Source organism: Ptychodera flava, chromosome 3 (assembly GCF_041260155.1).
Source record: "Ptychodera flava strain L36383 chromosome 3, AS_Pfla_20210202, whole genome shotgun sequence".
Lineage (NCBI taxonomy): Eukaryota > Metazoa > Hemichordata > Enteropneusta > Ptychoderidae > Ptychodera > Ptychodera flava.
The window spans coordinates 40,257,362-40,280,380 of record NC_091930.1 but is presented as its reverse complement, the minus strand read 5'-3'; the positions used below and the strand labels follow the sequence as shown (position 1 = coordinate 40,280,380).

The window sequence follows — 23,019 nt, the reverse complement described above, 5'->3', positions numbered from 1 at the left end:
TTAATGTTATGCTGTCCATTATCCCTTGAGTGACAGAAGTCTAATACTTGTCTACAACATCCCCATATCTGCCATAGAACTTTTTGAAAGAGTCTTAACAGTCTACTTTCCGATTGCTTCTGTCTCACTATAGATGATGATGATGCATTGTGTCTTATTAGTTAATACCTCCCAGTAAAACGAACGACATTCTGAAAATTTTGGCACCTCCAGCATGCAATTATTGTCTACTGGGTAGACCATGCAAGATAGTTAGGTCTCGCTGCAGGGTCTATGATCACAGGAAGATTGTCAAGTCTCACTTACTTTGTAACACTTTTTTCCCTTGGCTCGTTCGGACACTCACAGGTTACAGATTCCTGAGGCTTCTTTTCGCTGATGAAAACGAAATGCGTTGAAGGCATGAAAGATCCAAATTTAAAATTTGAAATTCAAAGTGTAAAATGCATTATTCAATACATAGAAACGAGACCTGACAGACGCCATTTTGGTCGGATATTTATGCTGGCTTGTTTTTCATAACTGTGTTGAGTTCTTCATCAAAGATTACTTTCTCATTTTATAGTTTGGATCGGAAGCATTTGTTTGTGATTTGGGCCGTGGAAGGTATTAATCTGGCGACCACATAATTACAGCGGCATGGTTGATTTTGTGATTCTATGATAACAAACACACAGGTTTTTCTGATTGCCCATAATTGGTAAAATATTTCCTGTTTTCGAGTACTTTATTCGACTCATTGGCAAGTTTCACAGCCTGCCAGCGAGGACAAAGCGCGCCATTACCCAACAAAAACTGACATTAGCTTTCACCATCAATGACATACCCGTCGCAACATTACATCGATCTCATCATATGCGCATACTTAAAAGATTCTCTTTTAGCAGGTCATGGTAATCAAGGCATGTAGGGGATTGTTTACGGGAAAACTTGTTAATAACAATAAAGAAACAGTTGTCGATAATATAAGTATAGTAACCTTAAAGCGGTAAAGATGAACCGTGAAGCAATGATTGACATCATTAGTGATCAGGAAAAGACTTAGAAAAGTCACTGTGGTTTCAGTAAGTAGCTTTACTTGGCGTAATAAACGTTGTATAAAATGATAAGTGTATAGAAATGACAACTCGACGCTTACTACGGCATTCATCATCATGCATTTCAGTGTTCATAAAAATGACAGTACATTAACTGCTGCGTCATATTGTATAAACTATGGTGTATATTCCTTAAGCTTTCACATGCAAAAGCTCAATTAGACACAAGATACAACTTATACCGTTCTTGTTGTTTTATAAAATAATCACATGTATACTGAGTAGTAATTAGCTGACGATTGAAGAGACAATTAATTGGACAAGTAAGCTAAGTAGGCAAAACATTAAGCAATTTCATGAATTGGATATTTGTCTAGTAAGATGCATGTGAATATTTTGCAGAAACAAACAAAAATTTGACTCATCCGATACGTCTTTGAACAATGAAGATACAAAAGAGGTATGTATATTTCAATCTCGGAATGACACGTGCATAATCATTCCTGAAAGAGTCGGTGCCGGTGTTCAAAATCTGTTTAGTTGTGTGTCTCTCGGAAACAAATCAATATAAGGCTGTGGTGGCCAGCTAGGGTGGTGAACACACAACGCCGACATCTTCGTTGTGTTCACAGTCGTGTTCTCCCCATCCGGCGTTGTCGCAGTCGGCTAGGTGTGTTTTTCCGTCAACGCATCTCACTTCGTCGAGCCATATGGTTCCGGTGCCCTCGCCAAAGTACGCTAGTTCCTTTACCGTTCCGCCACTTGTATGCCATTCACAATAGACACGGCGTATAGGATCAAAAAAGAGAAAACAAAATTATTGTTAAAAGCAAGTAGAATTTATCTTATATCAAGAATGGCTCAATATATTTCAGGTAAATATGGTTTTTATCTTGCATGTATCGACTAAATAGCTTCTATCCAACATATTAAACATTGATACATATTGTGACAAGGTCCTCGATAGGAAGTCGTGTTGACGTGAACGAAATTATCGATGAATTTACAATTTAATGCAATACTGCTCTGTAAGTTTGACTACACATCATTTCCTAGGTCGCAAGAAATTCCAAGTAATGTCTCGTAGAATTTTTACAAAGACTGAATGCCATTGACTCCTACAGTTCTATAGTAAGAGCAGTGACATATTAGTCTGATCGTACCTGTAGCCGAGTTGTTTACAAACAGTGACAGCATCTTTCATTTCAAACTCATCATCACATACAGTGCCCCAGTTTCCTTCGTGTATAATTTCAAGTCGACCTTCGAAGATATTGTCCCCACCGACAAGTCGGATGTCGTGTTCATCTGGCAGCGAGAAAGTAAGCCATAATTAACAATTACATAATCTCTCTCTCTCTCTCTCTCTCTCTCTCTCTCTCTCTCTCTCTCTCTCTCTCTCTCTCTCTCTTGCTAGCAATTTGGCCAAAGGCATAGCATGCATACATACCTGGTATCTTACACAGTACGCTGACATCTTCGTGGTGTTTACAGTCATGTGTGCCCCAACCACGGTTTACGCAAGAAGAAAGCTTTTCCTCAAGTCCAGTACAGTTCACATCATCAAGCCATATGTTTGAGCTGGCCTCTCCGAAGGCGGCGTGGTTTCTGAACGTGCCAGGCCTGTGAATTCGTGGACATCAAAGCGAACGAACTTTTGTGAGGAAACTAAAATCTACTTGCACATTTATCTTGGCGTGGTTTGGAAGAAGGTACGGGATACGATGAAAGAACTGAATGTAGCAAAAAACCCCTTGCTTCTACATTACTTTGTAATTGCCAGTATGTTCCTAATTCTTTACAGATATAAATTCTTTTGGTTTTACTTTACCTATTTTTTTTATTGTCTTATGGTAATTGAACATTTAATGCCGCGTATCTTCAGTTATGGAAGGCAGAAAATCGGTGAATTTATGTTTACTGATAGAGCAATTCGATTGATTGCTATAAGAAATTACTTTTGGGAAATCATTCCTGCCTGAATACCACGAGCTGTCAACTTTTCGCAAATCAGTGACCGCAACGGGAAAGGAGAGAGACTAAGTGACAAAATATTAATCAAGAAACCAAATAGCAATGGACAACGCACGCTAAACTAGTATTTTCCACGAAACAAAAAATCTATAGAGAGCAATATTCGGTCAATATGCAATTCGCTGAACTGCGAAAACCACAGTAATACATCCAAAACTTACAAAAAGCCAGTTGTCTACACACGACGCGCACGTTTTTCTGACTGAAATCGTCGTCGCACACAGATCCCCATTGGCTGTTGTAATAAACTTCAAGACGACCCTCGTATGATGAGTTACCGTTGACTAGTCGGAGGTCACTTTCCTCTGTAAAGACATAGAATGAGAGTTTGCTATTGCAAGAAGGAATGTTGACAGTGAGAGAACAAATTGATTTCATCCATGCGGTGCAAACACTTGCTTATTCCTAACAAAATGCACGATAAAGAAGAAGCTCTCTCAGATTGAAACAAGACGGTCGCAGAATACCGTTTTTGTCGATTTAATAAGAACTGAACCGAAAATTTCCAATGTTTGATGATATTTACTATTTATTTATTTGTTTATTTATTATTTATTTTTGTTGTTTTTTATTCATTTATTTACAGGTTAATTAGTTTGTTCGTTGACTATCAATTTGTTTAATTATCGTTATAACTATGATAGCAATCAAAGTTTTGACTGTACCAGCGGTAAGAAAATTGCAGCAAGCCACGAGGCCAGGTTGACATCAGTGTTGATTGGCTGTTAGCAGACCATCAGAGAAATCGCCATCAAAGAAAGCGCGAATTAAACGGCGCCAAGAGAACTTGTACTTACCTGGAATTTTACATTGGATATAAATGTCCTCCTCACTTATACAGTTCATTTGTGTCTCGTCGTCTTCGTGCCTTGTACATTGCATTATGTTGCTTTCATACCCATTGCAGTGCACGCTATACGGTAGTGCTGGTATGGACGCCACGTTCACGTACGTCGTTCTGTCAATAACGGCGGCACTAGCGTAGTCCAAATGAAAGTGAAGACTGCGTCAGTATCATTCATCCAAGAACTTATAGGACATAAAAGTGTCCGTTTACCGTGAAATTTTGACAAAAACATGTTTGGACTCTCTCAGATATCCAGCATGAAAGTTTGGGTAAAACAACGAAACTTAAGGTAGAATGCGCCTAGGGGACAGATATTCGGACTCTCAAACTTTTACAATTCTTTCTGATCTATCACTTTTGGGTGCTCATTTTGACTGAAAATCGAAATTTAATTCCCCCCCCCCGTATCTAGAGTTAACACAGGGATGGCGGCCATTTTGAATGTTAAATAATCGGTACCAAAATTGGCAAGGTGATACCTGCTTTTTATTCTTCATAAACGTGAAAAAATTAAGTCTTTTACTTTCGAGGAGCGTACTACCTTGAATTCCTGTATGCACGTTAAATAACTGGAAAAAATCTTGTAGGTAGGTCATACTGTCAATTTTGCAGTAAGATAGAACGTGCCTCGAAATTGAAAGACTTACTTTTTTGCTCAAACTTTCCTCGATGCATCTTTCAACAATTCTCTTATCAAATCAATAATAAAAACCAGGGGTGACCGTGCAATTGTTGTTATAAACAAACAAATTACATAACCTTTACCGATATTCGAAATTCAGAATGGCCGTCATCCCTGTATTGACTCTATAGGGAAAATAACCTTTACGATTTTCGAAAAACTTGGACGGGGAAAAATTTTCTCACTCAAAGAGCTTTAAAATGAGCGCTGATAATCGGATGTCAGAGAAGAATGGGAAAAGTACTACAGTCTGAATATCTGTCCTTGATGTACACTCTATCTTAAAAAGACATTCCTGCAATACAATAAACAACACTCCCTCTATGGTAGCATCGTATCAAGGGCATGTATTTTGTTCACGATAAGTGTCATTGTAATGCATTGCGTACTAGTGTCTTCATTGGTAAATTCCCATACATTAAATTCAAATTATCGTGATTACATGTGTCAGCAAATGTAACGCTAACTTGCGAACATGTATAACACGATTGGAATTCATTCGGAAGACTTGAATCTTATAGTAATTCGAATTTGTCAAAATCATTGGGTTAAAAGCTAAAAGGTGCAATATTACGAATTCCACTTAAAAACAAGTGCATTGCAAAAAAAGAAAAGTAGATGAGCTTACATTTGCTGATTAAACCATCATAGATACGATATCAATTATCTCAAATTAGTTCCAATCGTGTTGTATGAATGAGAGGTAGGCTTTGTAAAATTTCCAAGGTAAAACTAGATACATACCCATATCCAAGCTGTTTACAGGCGACAGCAGCGATTTTTTCATCGGATAACACGGTCTTTTCCAGTAACCTTCATGGAATATTTCTATTCTCCCTACGTTAGCCGACAGCCCATCAATGATGCGAACGTCTCCATTTTCTGACGAAGAATAAATCTTGTAAGACGTGCTCGAAAGGAGACGTTTAAATCGTACGCCCTCTATAACCATTTGTTGCTGGTTTGCTTGTATGTGGACATACCTATCTGATCAATGTATGGTTTTGTCTGTGGTTTTTTTAATTAAAAGAAATCATACTTTTATCGGTGTTACAGCACTTGTCTGTATTGATCATTTCCATATATAGGCCTACAAAATTGAGGCGTAGTGTAGTTAGCTTTCCAAGAAGCAATGATAAAAATAAAAAGCAATGAGAATGAGAAAGAAGAGAAGAGCAGGGAGGAGCAACACTGATTGTTGCGTTGATGTCTTTGATTAATTTGAATTCGAATATTACCCGGTATATCACAAGTAACTGTAGATTTGATGAGCCACAACCATCCCCTCCTGTGCTGTGTGAACACTCCATGAGTGAGTTTTCTAACCCTTGGCAGTCCACGTCTTTGATGAAAATGTTACTTGAACCTTGTCCGAATGTCTGTGAACTCCCCGAAGTACCACCCCTGTAGTGGTAAAGTAAATAAAAAAAAAAAAAAAAAAAAAAAAAAAATATATATATATATATATATATATATATATATATATATATATATATAATATATATATATATATATTTATTATTTATTTATTTATTATTTATTTATTTATTTATTGATGGAACGTACGCCTGATCCCTAATTGAAAATTTAACTTATGGACATTAAATTAAAAATCATTGACTTTTGCCTGTCAATACCAGGAAAAAGTAAAACAATAAAGTTCTGAAACAGGTCAGAAGATGTTCCGAGGCCACTGTTTAGCGTTACGAAGAATATGTATATTATAAATGTCGTGTGTTGTGTCGATTGACTAAGGCATTGATATACCGCATACTTGGTTTTGAAATACAAACACCAACATACGACACTCACCGAGAAGTTGAGAACTGACGCGTTAATAACCGGAACTGGTATCTGCAACCGGTTATAACATCAATACTGTAAAATTTCACAATCAATAGGTGCACAGATTCTTACAAAGTCACAAAGAGCATATTCTTTACCGAAATCCCAACTGTCTGCACACAACGGAAGCAGCTCTATCATCTACACCACTGGCGCAAACAGACTCCCATCTGCTATCAACAGCATCGAAAATTTCAAGTCGCCCTTCGTAAGCCCACGTACCACCAACAAGACGCACACTTCCAACTTCTTCAGGGGAATCCGGAAAACAAGTGAAACCGTAATTGGCATGATTATTTAAGATTGAGGTACCAATGATGCTCTGCTTGAAAGGTGGATAATCTCATGTTGATGAGATCAACACTAGTAAAAAATTTCTTCTTCGTTTATATAAGAAAGCGTCTTAGCGTCTTATACATGCTGTCAACAAAAAGTTACAGCTGTTGGGTAATACAGGGATCACAAGAAGGTGTGTTACTTCTGAAAAGTGGTGGCGCCATCATGACCATATTATTTTATGGTAAACCTGATGCAAACTCACAAACTCAACGCAAACGTGCCACGCTCGTATTTGCCAGTTTATATAGACACACTTGCAAAGCGGCACAGCGTTTCAATATATGGTGAACAGCGGCCAGAGCATTCGCAGAAAAAGGTTGTACACTGAGTGACCATGAAAGGCAATTGAAATTTACCTGGAAGTTTGCAATGAACACTAACATCCTCATCATGTACACAATTATGTTCACCCCAACCACGATGGCCGCACTTCTGCAACACCAGCTCGTGTCCAGTACAATCTACGTTGTCAAGTGAGATGTCCTTGAATCCTTGTCCGTATCTACCTTGCGGTTGCACTTCACCACCACTGTTGAATATATGGAAATTGATGTGCATTTACTTCTTTGAACTTATGAAGTTCTACTTGGCAATGCTGTCGGTCATGATGTCTTTTCAGTGTTTTGCCAAGATAAAATACAATACATGAAATGTAAGATTTTGACTTGCTCTCATCCCTCATATGCTAATGCTGAAAAGTTTAAACAATATGACCTAAATAATAATCCACCATAAAAAAACAAGCATTGTTAATTTCAGAGGCGGGACAGAAAGTGAGGAATGAGTCTTGTACAGGGGGAGGAGCATGGATATGTTTTAGAACAGTGGACGGGGCCTTCATTTTTTCCGTGCAAATCGGAAAGATATCTCATTGAAGAAAAATTTTCTGTTGTAATCCCATGACAAAGCTCTACTTCAGTGACTGACTACTTAAAGCAACAATGGGTAAATAATGTCTAAATAAGTGCTGATGTATACGTGACTCTTTATCATTTTGCCAGTGAGATAATGTTGAGAAATTGAAAAAAATAAAAATAGCAAAAGTTATGTTATGGGGAGTTCTGGCAATGCTAACACAATGGGTTAAAAACATACAATATATTCTGGCAAACTATCATTTGTTAAAAAATTCATCTTAATTCATGACGTTCTTCACCAAAATAATGAGAAGACCATACAGGTACATGACGTAATACAGCAATACACAATCTACGTGGAGGGGCCGATGAAACTATGTCAGAGAAAATTGGTCACATAATTCATTCTTTAATTGGACTGAGGTAGTTCAAAAAAACCCGAAAAAGTTTTGAATTACAGTTGATTTGTTTGTTTGTTCTGTTATCTTAGTCTGAAGGCGTATCTTTGAACACGTTTTGTGAATCTTATAATCACTGTCACTCTGATTACATGATTGTAGACAATATGAATAGGCGTAAAAGGGTCGGTTGATATAAGGGATCATCTCAGATTGTCTTATAAGCTCAAATAGCGAAATTATTTGTTTACTAGAGGGAGGGGGCTTGACCTTCACTCAATTAGTGAACTTCACTTTCGCATTTTTATTTTTGGATTACAAGTTTCTTTACGTTTGTGTAAAAATAACAAAAATTGCACACTCGTGCGAACAAATTTTGTTGTAACAATTTCCAACTCGTTCGTGTCATGGCGGTTCGTTCTCAGGTTTGATCGATTACTTGACGATGTAATGTGGTCAGGGTAACATATTCTTCGGAAGCTATGGCAAAATGCTACATTGTACTCTCAGGGAAACATCAACATTTCGCTCATTTGATCTTTCGTTTCGGGGGAGGGGAGGGGTTTTGATGAAAAACGACTAAAAGAATCGCGATAAACCAGCTTGCAAACAATAGACAAATTTCGGGAAAAAAACCCTTCGACAAGGGTCGGGTTTTCGTCATTGTCAACACAAACGATTACGTACTCGAATGCGAAAGGCAATTACGCAACACTCAGTATTATACACAACAAGCCAGAACAAACAGTAAACAAAGTAAACGAACTATTAATCAAAATGTACGAGAACAAGCACATCAACCAGGATACTTGTAAGTATCTAAACATAAAATCCGTACCCCGCAGTGGTACTTATTGCCAAAAAATTCAAAAAATTCAAAAATCTAAAAGACACACCATCTAGTGCAATTTCGGAGGTGTAAAGTTCTATGCAAATGAGAACAAGTGTAGCGAAGTGTAGCGACGCTAAATTAACACTATACTTGAAAACTTAATGTGTTAGGAGTGTTGGTTTATATTTTATAAAGCATTCTGTAAAATTTGTACATTCAGTTTCTTTGATGTATTGTCAAAATAAAGCCAAGAGTGGCGTACTTGATTGTTTGTCATGGAAGGATATGCCTGTGTAAAGCGGACCTACTGTCACAAACGCTCGGTGACCCCCGTGACCCGAAGACTGTACGAGGAATGCCCAGGCGGAACTCGCCGAAGTCACTTCATTATGCGGCCCCGCGGTCGATCGCGTATGAGTTGCGTTTGTTACATCGTACTGCAAGTCTCACCATTGTAGGGTAGCAGCTGATGATCACGTATTTTCCTCGACTGGCGAAGTCCTTTCTTCCACGTAAGTAACAGTATGCTGCCGCTTAATATAGCTCTCTGCCTGGCATAGCTCCCGGGGCATAGCTGCAGTACAGTAAGTTCGAGGTTTTGCCTGGGTATTTAGGTCGGACGGCAAATCTGGTTTTGTCGTCCAACCCAGATACCCAGGCAAAACCTCGAGCTTCTGTACTGCAGCTGTGCGTGGCACTGCTGTGGCAGTGTGTGTAAAACTGCACAGTGGCTCGAGGTTTTGCCGTCCGACCCAAATACCCAGGCAAAACCTAAAGCGCGAGCTGCTGTACTGATACTGCAGCTGGTCAGCCTCAACACGTACAGCATGCCACGCAGAGTTGCTATATTGATATTGCAGTGAGATCGCACTGGTTTCGGTGTTTTGTCAATCATCATGTGTTGTTACAACATACAGTCACACGAAACGTACAAACGTATACTATATTGTCAGTAGACGCCTGCAGAGAAGACCACTTTATTGCTGAACCGCCGAGAAACGAAAGTTCTGCACGCAGAGGTTTAATAATCACAGCATGGCTATATCTATAGCTCTGCGTGGCAGGGCGCTGTATGTGTTGCCGGCCTTTTACGGCCGTATAACGCCGGTAACACACCCCAGGGCTCGAAATTAACTTTTTTCTCTTGTAGTCCCATTGCATTGGGCTACCATTTCTGAAGTTGGTAGCCCAGTGACAAGGTCTGGTAGCCCATGCATGAATGAAGATTTTTTTGTGAAGGATATTTTTATTTATATCTAGACAATGAAAGATTTATTATAATTTCATGATTCTATTCAGGAAGTGAATTTTCTAGTCATTTGACATCAATACCCGTACCCGCAGATCATCATAGCCTTAGGAGAACGGTGACGCCTCAAAGTTTGACAACCTATTCACACATACGCAGAGCTTGTATGCAATTTTTGCAGTGCTGTGGTGGGATCTGGAGGCTGTGTTTACAAACATCAGGGAAGGTGACAAGCTGCTATTGTAATTTTGAAATTTACTGATGCTACACAGGACTGGAGATTCTCATGATTCATTATGATAATTGTACCGCTGTGATTCCCGGGGAAGGCAAAAATATCCCCATGTTTAGACAGATTCACAGACTGTTGTAAAAATTCTGAAAACATGTTTATAACACCATTCCTCTCTATCCCCATTTTTAAATTAGTTGGAAAATTATGCTTGAGTAAGATTGAGATTATATGTCATGCATATTTATTACCTGACGTCATATGAATTATTTATCGCTACTGAAACCCTGCAAGGTTTACAAGTCTGTGGGGAAAAGCATTCACCCCACTATCTGAGCACCAGCCCACCACCTAGCCTTGCAGTCTGCAGAAGTTTATTCCTTCAATTTATTAATTTTTGATATTTATATGCCCACAGACTTGGAGCAAGTCTACAGAGTGCAAAAATGTAGTCAGTTTTGTATTGGAAAAAATTGTTCCTTGTTCTATTGGCAGCCTTATACATGTAGTGCATTTGGTGGAATTTCAAAATTTAATTTCTTGTACACAAATGCCCTTATCACACTTATCTTAACCATATTAATTAATGATTAATGTAATTAATATTTAGAAATAATGGGTGATGCCCTGACCATTATTATTCATTTATGGCCAAGGGCAAGCGGAAAGTCAAGAATAACAAGGCTTGGCGAGCATGCTTATTTTGGCTTTCAGTCTTGCCCAAGCGTATAGATAAATGTTAATGGTCGAGGCAGAGTCTTGTATTTTCATGATATTATCAACAAACCCTAGAAAACCATCAAGATTTACAAAAATTTCCCATGTGAAAATAAAGCACACCTAGCCATGGTATACCACGAGATTTTGACCAGTTCACGACATATATGCACGAGCGATAGCGAATGTATATATGGAGTGAACTGGTCAAAATCTCGTGGTATACCATCGCTGGGTGTGATTTATTGCTATTATATCATAATAGTATATTGAAATTGTGGTGTGGAACGTCAAAACACGGATTTTTGCTCAAGCTGAGAGCTCGAGCGTGTGCCAGCCGTGGTATATCGCCAATATACCACGGTTCTTTTCGCGTCTCGACCAATCGGATCGCTGTATTTACACCATCAATATACTGGTTTGATATAATATATATTATTGCCTAAATATATGGGTTTATGTGCCCGAGAACAGGTGACAATATGCCTGACGCCAGGAGGGCAAATTGTCTCCTGCTGCGAGGGCACATAAACCCATGTATTCAGGCAACAATATTTTTATTACATGCCTCTTCATGGTTACAAATGCTATATGACATTTACAATGTAGTTATATGCAGGACATTTCAAACAATTTTACCATTATCGACCAACATCAAACGGATTTTAACGAAAGTAAAAAAAAAGTGTGTGCATGTATATTTTACATCTATCATTAAGCGTCTACTTAGATGTAGAAAACATTGAAGTGCTTCACTGGCCTGGGTCACCATGGAAACCAGTCAGTACATCGTTAACCGACCCACTAACTACCCAGATATTCCTTTTCAAATCAATTCACTGATTTGCACTCACATCAAGGCATGTAATAGGCAATGCACGGTCATGCCCACCCTAAAAATTTGGCAAATCTGGAGATTTTTTTAAAAAGTATAATTTGGCCCACAAGTGCTTCATTTTGTTTTTGTAATTGATTATTAGCTCCCATATATGCATATGTATATATGCAAATGGGAGGTATTCTTGTATGGTGGAAAAATTTCGTCTGTATGTATGTATGTATGTATGTATGTATGTATGTATGTATGTATGTATGTATGTATGTATGTATGTCCGTCCACGTCAAAAACTCCAAAACCGTAGCACCTGCTGTCTTAGTATTTGGTGTACAGGTGCACCTAGGGGTGGAGATGTGAATTTGTTCAAATGAACATGTCAGTGCCAAAAATATGCAAATGAGGGGAAAAAAGGAAAATCCTGCAAATGGCTAAAACTCAGTAAGCATTGGTCAGATTTGGTTGAAACTTGGTATGCAGATTTCTTTAGGTAATTTAAATTATGTGTGCAAAAATTGGGATGAAATTTGCATGTTTGTATTTTTAGGGTATTTTTTCCGTTTTTAGTAAAAAAATCTTGTTCTCTGAAATCACTCGTCTGATTGCTATGAAACTTGATATTCATGTTCCTCAGGATGAACTCAGTCACGCTTGTACAAATTGTATTGATATTGTCATATTTGCAATGTTGGGGCAATTTTCCCAATTTTTGATAATTTTTTTTTATCCAAAAACTACTGATTTGATAGCTTTGATATTTGGTATACAGGTATCTAAGATTAATCTCAATATAATGTATTGAAGGTATGTTGAAACTGGCAATTTTTTTTTTATTTTGGGGGCAATTTTTGCCTTTTTTGGTCAAAAATTTTTTCTCCTAAAACTTCTGATCTGGTAGCTTTGATATCTAGTGTACAGGTTACTAGGGTTTACGTTAATTAGATATATTTAAAATTAGGATGAAATCTGCAATTTTGTATTTTGGGGGCAATTTTTCTCATTTTGGTCAAAAAATTTGTTTCTCAAAATTTACCAGTCTGATTGCTTTGATATTTAGTAAACCGGTTCTTAGGGTTTTTGTTAATAAGATATATTGAAATTAAGTTGAAATCCGGAATTTGAATTTTTGGGGCAACTTTGTGAAACTCTCAGTTTTACTGGGATATCTTTCATTTTGTATTTTAAGATTTTTTTGGTAATTTTATACCTACTGGAACTAAGAGAATATAATGTGGTTATTTAGTAAGCATTTGATATGGTAAACTGTATTTGGTGTTGAAATGCAGTAAAAAATTCCTGGCAGATTTTGAAAAAATTCCAAACAAATGCCAATAAAAAATTCAGCCAGAGAAGGTTTGACAAAAAGAAAAGGTGGGAAGGTGGGGAAAACAGAATGTACAATGGATCGGATAAAAAAGATAATGTACCTCATCGATCTTTCAGACACCATCCCTTATCAAATGGTCCACCCCGATGTATTTTTGCACACAATTAACCATGCAGTGTATTTTAGTTTAAGATGTCAAGTTAATTAAGGATTTGAAAGGAATAGTCAAGTTCACCACAGTTTAACTTTATCTCTTGTGTCATCATCCTTGTGTAATTGGTTAAGTTTGTAAGTTGTTCCATATGTGGATGCACCAGCTGTTCTGGAAGAAAACAATGTTTACTTTTCCTGTAGGGTTTCTGAGTTGATAATTGTATGTTGAAATTTCTCCATGTATCTGGTGTATGGGCAAAGTGTAAACATTTGTTGCATGTTATGTATTTCAGTCTATGTCAAATGAAAAATCAAGAACAGTTTGCTGTGTGCTTGTAAAAGATAGCATATTGTCAATACATAAACTGCCTTGCAGATTGATTGTCTTAAAGATTATCACAGAAGTTGAAAAGGAAAAGAAACTAATCAAATTGCTGTAACGTATTCACTCTCAGTGCCTGTATAGGCCTATACTTAACTATTTTATCATTACATTCAGCTGTTTGTTATATCTTTATCACTCTCCATGGGCCAAGGCACACTTGGGGTCAATGTCATCACTCTGTGCCAGTCTGTGTATGTCAGTCTGTCTGTATGTATGTCCATGTTTCATACAATTGTTGACTTGTTTTGATAACTTATATGGGAGCGAACAGTGATGTTGTCACTATTTTGATCTTTGTACAATTGACAATTTACATGTTTGCTGAAAAGTTACAATGTTAGCATTATTATTCATTTTCACGGACATAAAAACAAACCATTGCTGTGTATTTGTGGTCAGTCACATGGTTCAGCTCGACCAATTAAATGAGATGTATATAGCATGGTAATACATAATGAATGAGTGAATGATTTTACTAATCATTTGACCCATATATTCATGATTATAAAGTTGAGTATCCATTGTACAGACAGTGAGGAATAGGATTATCTGCAAGATTCTAATTGTATTCATTGATATTTGCCTACAGCTGTAAGTATACCTCACGTACCCTGGTCGTAAAGCCTCAGAGGTACATGTATGTGAAACTTAGAAGGAACAAGAAGCAAAAGATGGATAACTGATCTTTAATAAAATCCTTCATCAGGTAAGATTTGTTTTAAATTTTTAATTATTTTTTATTTTTAATTTCCTGCACATGTCTCATTCATTATCAGTTAAGCTTTTCGCATGCTCTGTTTTATTTGGCGGATACTTTCTTCAACATCAATTGCTTTGTACATAACTTATGTAATACATGTAAGTATTTTAGAATATGCGTCTTTAGTGTGGTCACCTTGGCAAAAAAAAAAAACAGGACAAAATAAAGCAAGTGCAAATGAAATTCATGAAGTTCCTTTGTTTCAAACATAGCATCCTTACAGCCGAAATAATTATGAAGAATTCTGCAAGCGTTTGAACCTTTGGCCTCTTTATCATTGGAAATTATTTATATTTTTTTAGAAATATAAGAATAATGTGTATGATTGTCCCCAGTCATGTTTCATATTAATTTTGATGTTCCTCAGTAAACTACATGTACTAGAACCCGCATGTTTTTTAGACTCGCAGTATAAAACTCAATGTATTTAGGTACTTGGCTCTTCAAAGATATATGGCTACTCTAAATGGATTGTGCATTTCCAGCCCTGCCATTGACATCACTTTATCTTGTCAAAGTTTCAGATGCCTGGTCAGAATGTCATGCTTAAATATGTACATATTTTAATGGTTTCATATAGTTTGTTGTGTTGTTTATTGTTTTATTGTACCTTATGCATTTAATTTTATGTATATTTTATGGAGCCTGTTAATGTGACTTGTTCCTGTTGGTCTTCCTTTGAAATAAATATATAAATAAATATATTGCTACTTGCTTGAATACACGTCTTGACCTACATTATGTACCTGTTTCCTTTAAAAAGGTCCACAATCACCAGTGAATACAATGGGTTTGGGGCAAAGTTATAGTTTAATTAAATTACAGAAGTCATAAACAATCAAGTTGTCTTATCTTGCATATAAAAGCCATATTTTAGAATGAACTGATGTAAACTAATGTCAGCAACTTGCAGGAGATAATATTTACATTGCGTGCTTCAAGTGAATGTTTTCTTTTCACCTAATCAGATTCAAGATCCCTTGCTGAGACAGTGCATACTGGGCAATGACAACCAGGTGAAAAGCAACATAGTGACAATACCATCCTCCATTGCAAAGGAAATACACAGTGTGTGGCTATGCAAACAGCCAAAACTGAACAGAGATCGTGGTGTTGGCAGAGCAAAAACCTGTGGAATTGAGGGAGTCTTTCATCAATATATTTACTTTCCTAAGACAATGGGTCCTTGCTGTGGCACAGGTTTGTACTTACACTGTTCAGTGTTTCCACTGGCTAAATTTTCCCTAAGCCATTATGGCTAATTGAGACCAAAATTGATTAGCCAGAACTATAGCCATCAAAATTACATGTAATTGCATTTATGATTTTTATCCAACTGACAGTTGTATACTCAGGTGGGTCCTATCAGTTGCTACAATGGCAAGATGACATTAAACTAGTCCAATAATCATTTACATTCAAGGTAATACATTACCAGGTCCATTTGTGATTTAAAAATTTAAGTAGGACCATCCTGAACGACTGATAATCAGTGGCAATGTAAATAAATAACTATTTTTATGGAACAAACTGCTTTCTTAATAACGTTCACAACAAATTTTATTTCCTGTGTGCCAAACACTTATGTGACTTGCACTTTTGTAAATGTATCAAGATGTATCACAAGTATTACATCATTGACAGGGTAACTTCAAGATGTTTCCTTTGAAAGATCCTAGCTTCTGCCTCAGTCATCAAGTGCTTTCAGTTCTCCCAATCACAGAGTCTAATTTTTACACCAACTGTTCACTTTAAGAAGGTGTACTGGTAATTACATTTTGTACACTAGGTGTAAACAGTCGCCTCTTTCTATTGGTAGTCCAAACAGTGAATGCTTTAGTTTCAAAATCAAACTGGGTGTATATGTTAAAATGTCCTGTCTGGCCACATGTCTTACAGAAAAAAAGCTGACTCTTCTCTTATTCAAACACTAGCCATGGAAATTCAACGAACTATTCCTGGCACACTTTCTTTTTTTTGTAACTACTCCTACCCTGCAACTCTGCGGACAGCCTGTGCAATTATCTTTTTTGCTTACTTGTACTCGAACACGACTTAGCATGTCACAGTGTGCTGCTTGTTGTTCAGCATTGTAAACATTCAACTGGACAACATCCTAGTTATATCTTCATGCAAATTTATGACCTATGCCTATCCACAATACAGTGTTATATTCAGTACTTTTACACATCATGGCAGAAAGTGACCCCTGCCTATATCCACAAATACATGTACACGGTATGGAAGATAACCCGGGCCTATCCTCAATCCAAATGCATTCACATGGTATGGAAGATGGCACAGACATATCCACAATACACATAATATATAAAATGCAATGGAAGATGACCTAGGCCAATCCACAATACACATACATGCACACAGTATGTACATGTAAGATGACTCAGGCCTATGTAGAATACAAAATGGGAGATGACCAAGGCCTATCATCAATACAAACAGTCTGTACCTGTATCGTATTCAGGATAGGCGTGGGTCATTTTCAATAAAATATGTACCGTTATTGTATTCAGGATAGGCCTGGGTCATTTTCCATAGCAGGTACCTGTATGTGTATTCTGGCTAGCCCAGGGTCACCTGCGATGCTGAATAATTGTTTTGTGGATAGGCCTAGGTCATTGTATTTGCATAGGTTATAACATTTACATGAAGTTAGGCTCAGGACGTCATCCAATTGACAGTTTACCATGCTGCACTCATTTATAGCTGCCTCTGAGGTTGCCACAGAAGTGTTCTAAGGTGCTGGTTTTTGAAACACTGGTTTCATTCTGTTCCCACCCCCTTGCTGTCATTGGCTGCTGCTGTCTGCTTAGTTTTTGAAAATACACTGCAATCAGTGTTTCCTGACTATGTTAGAAGCATTGTTTACAAAGCACTGTCATCATAAAAGAACAAGGTCATTGTATGCAGCCATCTGAAAGCATGGCATATCACTTGTTACTGATTATAATAGTTTTCAGAGACTGCACACTAAAGCGAGGAAAGAATGACCACCCAGGGATGTTGAAAAATATCTCTGCCTTTTAACTACACTCTCGATCAGCCCCTGAAAAATAGCACTAATCAGTTTTGCGAAGGATAGTTGAAAAATATTTCCCAATCTGCAGACATTCATTTCCCATTTCACGCTCTTGCGAGTGGCAGCGGAAACACTGCTGTTGTCATCACAGTTGTAGTTCTTTTTAAAATACCCTCTTGAGTAGATCAAATGTATTACACCTCTACTAGTATTTAATCAGTAATTTTGTTGTGATAATCATGGCTTACACATTTTTGGTGAAGTTATTTTCTCTTTTTTAGCTGAATTTGCTAAAAAATTTTCTTTAGACTTGGCACTCTATGAATTGCCTAGTGAAATGCAGATGATATGATAAATGCACATGACTAGACATTCAATACATGTAGCTTCATTCATAGGATCCATAAAACTGTTATGATGAAATATATTCCAATGAGAGAATACATCTGGTATGCACACGTGATTTATAACGTTTACATGTGTGTAATGCTTATCATCATTAGGGTAAGGACATACAGAGTGTTTACAATTCATCCCAGCAATACATCCCATCATCAAATGTATTTTAATCATTCCGGTTATCATTGTCATTTAAAGAGTTATAAGTAATCATGAGTCTATCTGTTTACAATTCAGGATCAGCAGTGAATGCTGCAATATCAAGGATGAGAAATATCATTGACCTTGACAAAGAGCGTTAAAGACAAAGTGGAGGGCTTTGAATTGGACTTGGACCATGACATTATAACGAAAGATGAATGGAAATGATCAAACAACAGGTAAATTTCTTCCATTTCAGTCCTTGCACCCAAGTATATGTACACAAGTGACTGTTGCAAAGATGTGCTGGAAGTGGTATCTTGTAACTTGCACAAAGTGTTTTATGTTAGTTGTCTTTATATAGCTACACATGTATAGCATCTTTACAATTACAAGAATACTAATTAGAAACACAGGTTCACAAAAATTATTAGTGATACATTTCTGTACTTTAATTGACATTGCCAGCAGCAACTAGGTGCATCAGTTTAACACTAATCCATCCAGAATTATACACAACATGCATGTGACAGCAATCCTCATTCTTAAACTGTGCAGGACATTGGTTGTAGCCAATCTATTACATATGCCATGAGCAAGAAGGAAAAAGTGTGGTTGAGATGTCTAGGTTAGAGAAACATGCATATAGCGGAGAGAAAAATAAATTTATTTGTTCTTTTTACACAAGAATTCTTGGATATGTAACACACAAATAAACTAACTTTTTGTGAAGAGAAATTATTATCTTCCATGATTGGTCCATGATTGTCTTCCATGAGTTTATTATTATTTCTATGTTAGGGAACAGGTGTGTATATCCATGCAGAAGAGGAAGCAAGATAAATCCAAAACCGACTTCAAGGCAGCATTTTACCACGCAAAGAAAGGAACCAACTACCAGGGACAGTTGTCTCAAGATGAAGACAGTGGGATTGCATCTCCATTTGGTAGAGGATTTCTATTAGTCAGTATGGTGGACAGACGTGAACCCTTACACTGCTCAGCACACAGATTGTATGTACATGTATGTTGGGATCAAAAACTCCTAAACCACTACACCTACCACCGACAAACAGTGGGCAACTTAACAGATATAACCCGCAATACTAAGCATCATCATATTACAGCTAGTACACAGAACTGTTTAAGGTAGTCCAGCTCAAAGAGAGAAAAATTCAACTTTCAGAGCACTGAGAAAACACAATTATTATTTCATGCCTCCCCTCAGTATCATGGTGATCTCTGTAGTATAATAACAAACTGTAGGTAATTGTCACTTGCGATGATTGTTTATAAACATTCCATTATCACTTTTTCTGCTCCAGAGGTGTACATGTCAATCAGGACCCAGATTTACATATACTGGTCAATAACATTGCAATGTGCACATGTATGATATATATAGGTACTTTGTTTCCCAGTAAGCTTTCAGAAGAAGAACAAGAAACTAGAGTTGATATTATAAAATTTGTGAAAAATTCATCAAAAAGATACAGCTACACTGCAGCCCAAATTTCATTGGAAGCTGTCATTATTTACAGCCTAAGGGGGGTGGGGGTGGGGGGGTGGGGGGGGGGTGGGATGTTGGAGGAATTTTGTCGGAACTCTAAAATTTCAAGTACCCGCCCCCCCCAAAACCATGATGAACTTGAGTAACCCCCTCTCTTACATGGAAATTTTGACTGACCCCCTCCCCCTCACTTTTGAAAACTTAAATTCAATACATGTATTTTATATAATTTACATAAATACAGCAATAGTAAAGACCATTCAAATCCTAGTGTACCCTGCTAGATAATCATTGGTTATCTCATGACGGTTGAAAAGGTGAAACCAACAAAATGAAATTCAAAGTCACAACAAAACATAGATGTCAAAGGTCACACTATAACCAGTATACAACCACATACAGTATTGTTTAATATGGATGGGTATCATAACAGGGTCCTCACTGGGATATCTGATAGGGTAGACTTTGAAAGTACTGATTGAAGAACATGCGGAAGGCTGATGGGGAAGTGTCCGACGGGCTTGCTCATCTCCCTTGCATGGAAAAATTTGAGAAATTGTAGTGTGCATTGGTACAGTTTGGCGTAATCTCAGAGGTGTTTTCAATGTGTAATTTTACTGAGTAAAAATTTTTAGAAATTGATGTGTGAAGTGGTGCAATCTGAGAGGTACGTGTTTCAATACATTTTGCACCAACGTTTCAATACATTTTGCACCAAAAATTGAGTAACCGCCTTCTTTCTCTCAACATTTTGAGTAAACCCCCCCCTATAGCTTTCAATATTTTGAGTGACCCCCTTCATATTCCTCTGACCCCCCCCCCCCCTCCCCCCCCCCCCCCCCCCCCCCAGCTGTAAACAATGATGGCTTCCAAGGAGATATATCTTCAAGCTTGTGCGATATGGATTTCAGGCAATGTCAACTTGTGGACAGGGTACAGAGATTTATGTTGCAGATTATTGCAAATTGGACTAACTGTGAATACAGTACATGAAGTCCCATTCCATTATCAAGAGCAAAAGCTGAAAACTACATTCTGAAGCTTGCTTTGGAGATCAAAATTATTGCTTGTAATAAGTTAAAATTCATGTTATCAGAAAATCACAAGCACACCTTTAGCAGTCTGACAAGCTTATGAAAAATAGAGATTTACAAGTATATATGTTATCATTACTTGTTTACTTGTATTCCAAGGAATATAACTTTAAAAAGAACAGACATGGAATCAAATGGTTTAAATTCTATTTTAGCTCTGCAGTTAGTGTGAATGAGCTTATTTTTAGCTACTATAGTCTATAGAAGCTATTGGGATGGGTATCCGTCTGGCGTCCGTCTGTATGTATGTATGTACGGTATGTATGTATGTATATGTATGTCTAATTGTGAGGCGTCCGTCCTCTCAAATATCTTGAGAACCACCATACTTACTGATTTGATATTTTGTGTAGATGAAAAATATGATTTTGAGAAACCAATTTTTTCAAGTTTTTGATATTGTTGAAAATATCCAAATTAGTGCCAAAAAGGCGTTTTTGGTAAAAAATCTTCTTCTTAATAACCGCTGGTCAGACAGCTTTATTATTTGTTATAAAGTTCCCTAGGGATAACCCAACTTAGATTTGTTCAAATTGTGATGATATATGCAAATCTGTATTTTTAAGGAATTTTTTTGGTTATTTTTGGTCAAAACTTTATTTCATCAAAACCGCTCATCTGACAGGTTCCTACAGATAAACTTAATATGATATATTGAATATATGACGAAATCTGCAATTTGTTTTTTGGTGCTATTTTTGCCATTTTTGGTCAAAAAATGTGTTTCTCAAAAACTACTTGTCTGATGCCTTTGATATCAGGTATACAGGTTCCTAGGGATTGTCTTAGTGTGATATATTGAAATTTGATGAAATCTTCAATTTTCGTATTTTTTGGTCAATTTTTGCCATTTTTGTTTAAATATTTGTGTTTCAAAAGTTACTCATCTGATAGCTTTGATATTTGGCAGACATGTTCTTAGGGATGATCTTAATGTGACATTGTGAATTTTTACAGCTGTCCTGAAATGAGCTAGCAAAGATTTCCACCCTCTTCATCAATAAGTGTCAGAAATAGTCTCTACACTCTACATAACACAGCTGAGCTCTATCCACTGCCATTTCACTTGCTTACAAATGAGAACTTTTAATGCTACCAATATGTCACAAACCATTAAAAGAGAGTTTCCATGTTGTTTAGAAATGAATGTATTCATGACATCAATTGTCAATTGGAAAAAGCCCTCCACTATTATGCCTGTAAAAATATGCAGCCAAGTATTAAAGCTGTGTATTGTGAAATTCTCTTGTTACACAGTAAAGACTTTTATCACAATACTTAATGCTGATTTACATGGGATAATGATCTCATCCCCAATTGGCAGGATTGACATTGTATCAGCTGTACACTGATGTATACTTGAAACTTCTCACATATGTAAGATTTAATTGATTCCTCCAGTAGTTCAAATTACATTGCATTTGTAACCTTTGTAATTGTGGAAAATATATGCTAGTTTTTTCCAAGGCCTGCATATGTAAGAACACTTGGTTGATTGTTATCACTCTTTTACAATGTAATACAGATATTTAATGGTAAATAAAACCTCCTAACAAGCTTTTATACAGCATAACATGTATTTCTGTCTCTATCATATCGTAGGATGATCTACCGGGTATGTGTGTCTCTAATGTTTTTTAAAATGTATTGAAATATATTCAAATAGATGTAAGCCATCTTGAATATCACATTCATACACTGTGCCAAATGGCAAGTTGATCAATCTTGAATCCCACCAATTTCAATGTGTCAGAGATATTATGCGTATTTTATCATAGAAAGCATTAATGTTTTCAAGAAAAATTTAAGTAAACGTTTACGTGTCATGAAAATGTATATTCTCCAAAAAAATATCAGTTATCTTTCTATGTACAGTAAAACTATATTTTCTATATGATATTTTTCCAAAGAAATATCACATATTAGAGGTCTTGTTGCATTGTGTACACACATTAGTCCCACGGAGGTAAGTTCAGAGAGGGACTTATGGTTGCATGAGTCTGTGCATTTGTGCATGCAGGTATCTCAGACGTGCCTGAGCCAATTCTTTTCATACTTGGTACAAGGACATAAAACTATGAAATACATATGCAAAACCATTGTTTTTGGCGTGGCGTGAATAATTAGTACTAAATTGCATGATTAGTGAATTTTGAAAAAGCTAGGTTTCTAGAAAGATGGTGACGAAATTTAGTACTGGTGTTTCTCACACAATTCTGATAACAGACAAAGATTTACATCAGTATTTTGTCAATTAATTGCTAATTTGCATATTTAATGAATATTTATGATAAGTTTAATGTAAG

General features: G+C 36.8%; 2 protein-coding genes and 1 long non-coding RNA gene across 3 annotated transcripts in view; 1 reads left to right on the top strand and 2 right to left on the bottom strand.

Moving 5' to 3' along the window:
* Nucleotides 1-884: 884 nt before the first annotated feature.
* The window catches only part of LOC139129298 (scavenger receptor cysteine-rich domain-containing protein DMBT1-like), a 43,466-nt gene continuing 21,331 nt past the window's right edge, over nucleotides 885-23,019 (bottom strand). The window contains exons 10-18 of the mRNA XM_070694935.1: nucleotides 7,141-7,313; nucleotides 6,544-6,694; nucleotides 5,839-6,004; nucleotides 5,345-5,482; nucleotides 3,869-4,047; nucleotides 3,233-3,376; nucleotides 2,488-2,660; nucleotides 2,201-2,345; nucleotides 885-1,798 (exon numbers count right to left, since the gene is read on the bottom strand). Of these exons, the coding sequence (XP_070551036.1) occupies nucleotides 5,438-5,482; nucleotides 5,839-6,004; nucleotides 6,544-6,694; nucleotides 7,141-7,313 (535 nt within the window). The 3' untranslated portion in view covers nucleotides 885-1,798; nucleotides 2,201-2,345; nucleotides 2,488-2,660; ... (1 more) ...; nucleotides 3,869-4,047; nucleotides 5,345-5,437. The remainder of the gene's footprint in view (nucleotides 1,799-2,200; nucleotides 2,346-2,487; nucleotides 2,661-3,232; nucleotides 3,377-3,868; nucleotides 4,048-5,344; nucleotides 5,483-5,838; nucleotides 6,005-6,543; nucleotides 6,695-7,140; nucleotides 7,314-23,019) is intronic.
* LOC139129299 (neurotrypsin-like) lies at nucleotides 1,624-3,953 on the bottom strand. Its single transcript, XM_070694936.1, has 4 exons — nucleotides 3,869-3,953; nucleotides 3,233-3,376; nucleotides 2,201-2,345; nucleotides 1,624-1,798 (listed from the first exon to the last, which is right to left on the bottom strand). Exons 1-4 carry the CDS (start codon nucleotides 3,951-3,953, stop codon nucleotides 1,624-1,626), a joined length of 549 nt encoding a protein of 182 aa, XP_070551037.1.
* On the top strand, nucleotides 9,226-22,286 carry LOC139130008 (uncharacterized). The gene is made up of 5 exons (XR_011551740.1): nucleotides 9,226-9,383; nucleotides 14,359-14,475; nucleotides 15,498-15,729; nucleotides 18,206-18,348; nucleotides 18,911-22,286. It is a non-coding gene; the product is annotated as an uncharacterized lncRNA (long non-coding RNA).

What these genes read in the sequence shown, in the direction of transcription:
- LOC139129299 (XM_070694936.1), bottom strand. Translation starts at nt 3,953, where the DNA reads ATGCAATGTACAAGGCACGAAGACGACGAGACACAAATGAACTGTATA. An exon ending in TATCCAATGTAAAATTCCAG is followed by an intron (nt 3,377 to 3,868) that starts GTAAGTACAAGT and finishes ATGTCTTTACAG; the next exon opens with AGGAAAGTGACCTCCGACTA. An exon ending in TGTAAACAACTCGGCTACAG is followed by an intron (nt 1,799 to 2,200) that starts GTACGATCAGAC and finishes ATGGCATACAAG; the next exon opens with TGGCGGAACGGTAAAGGAAC.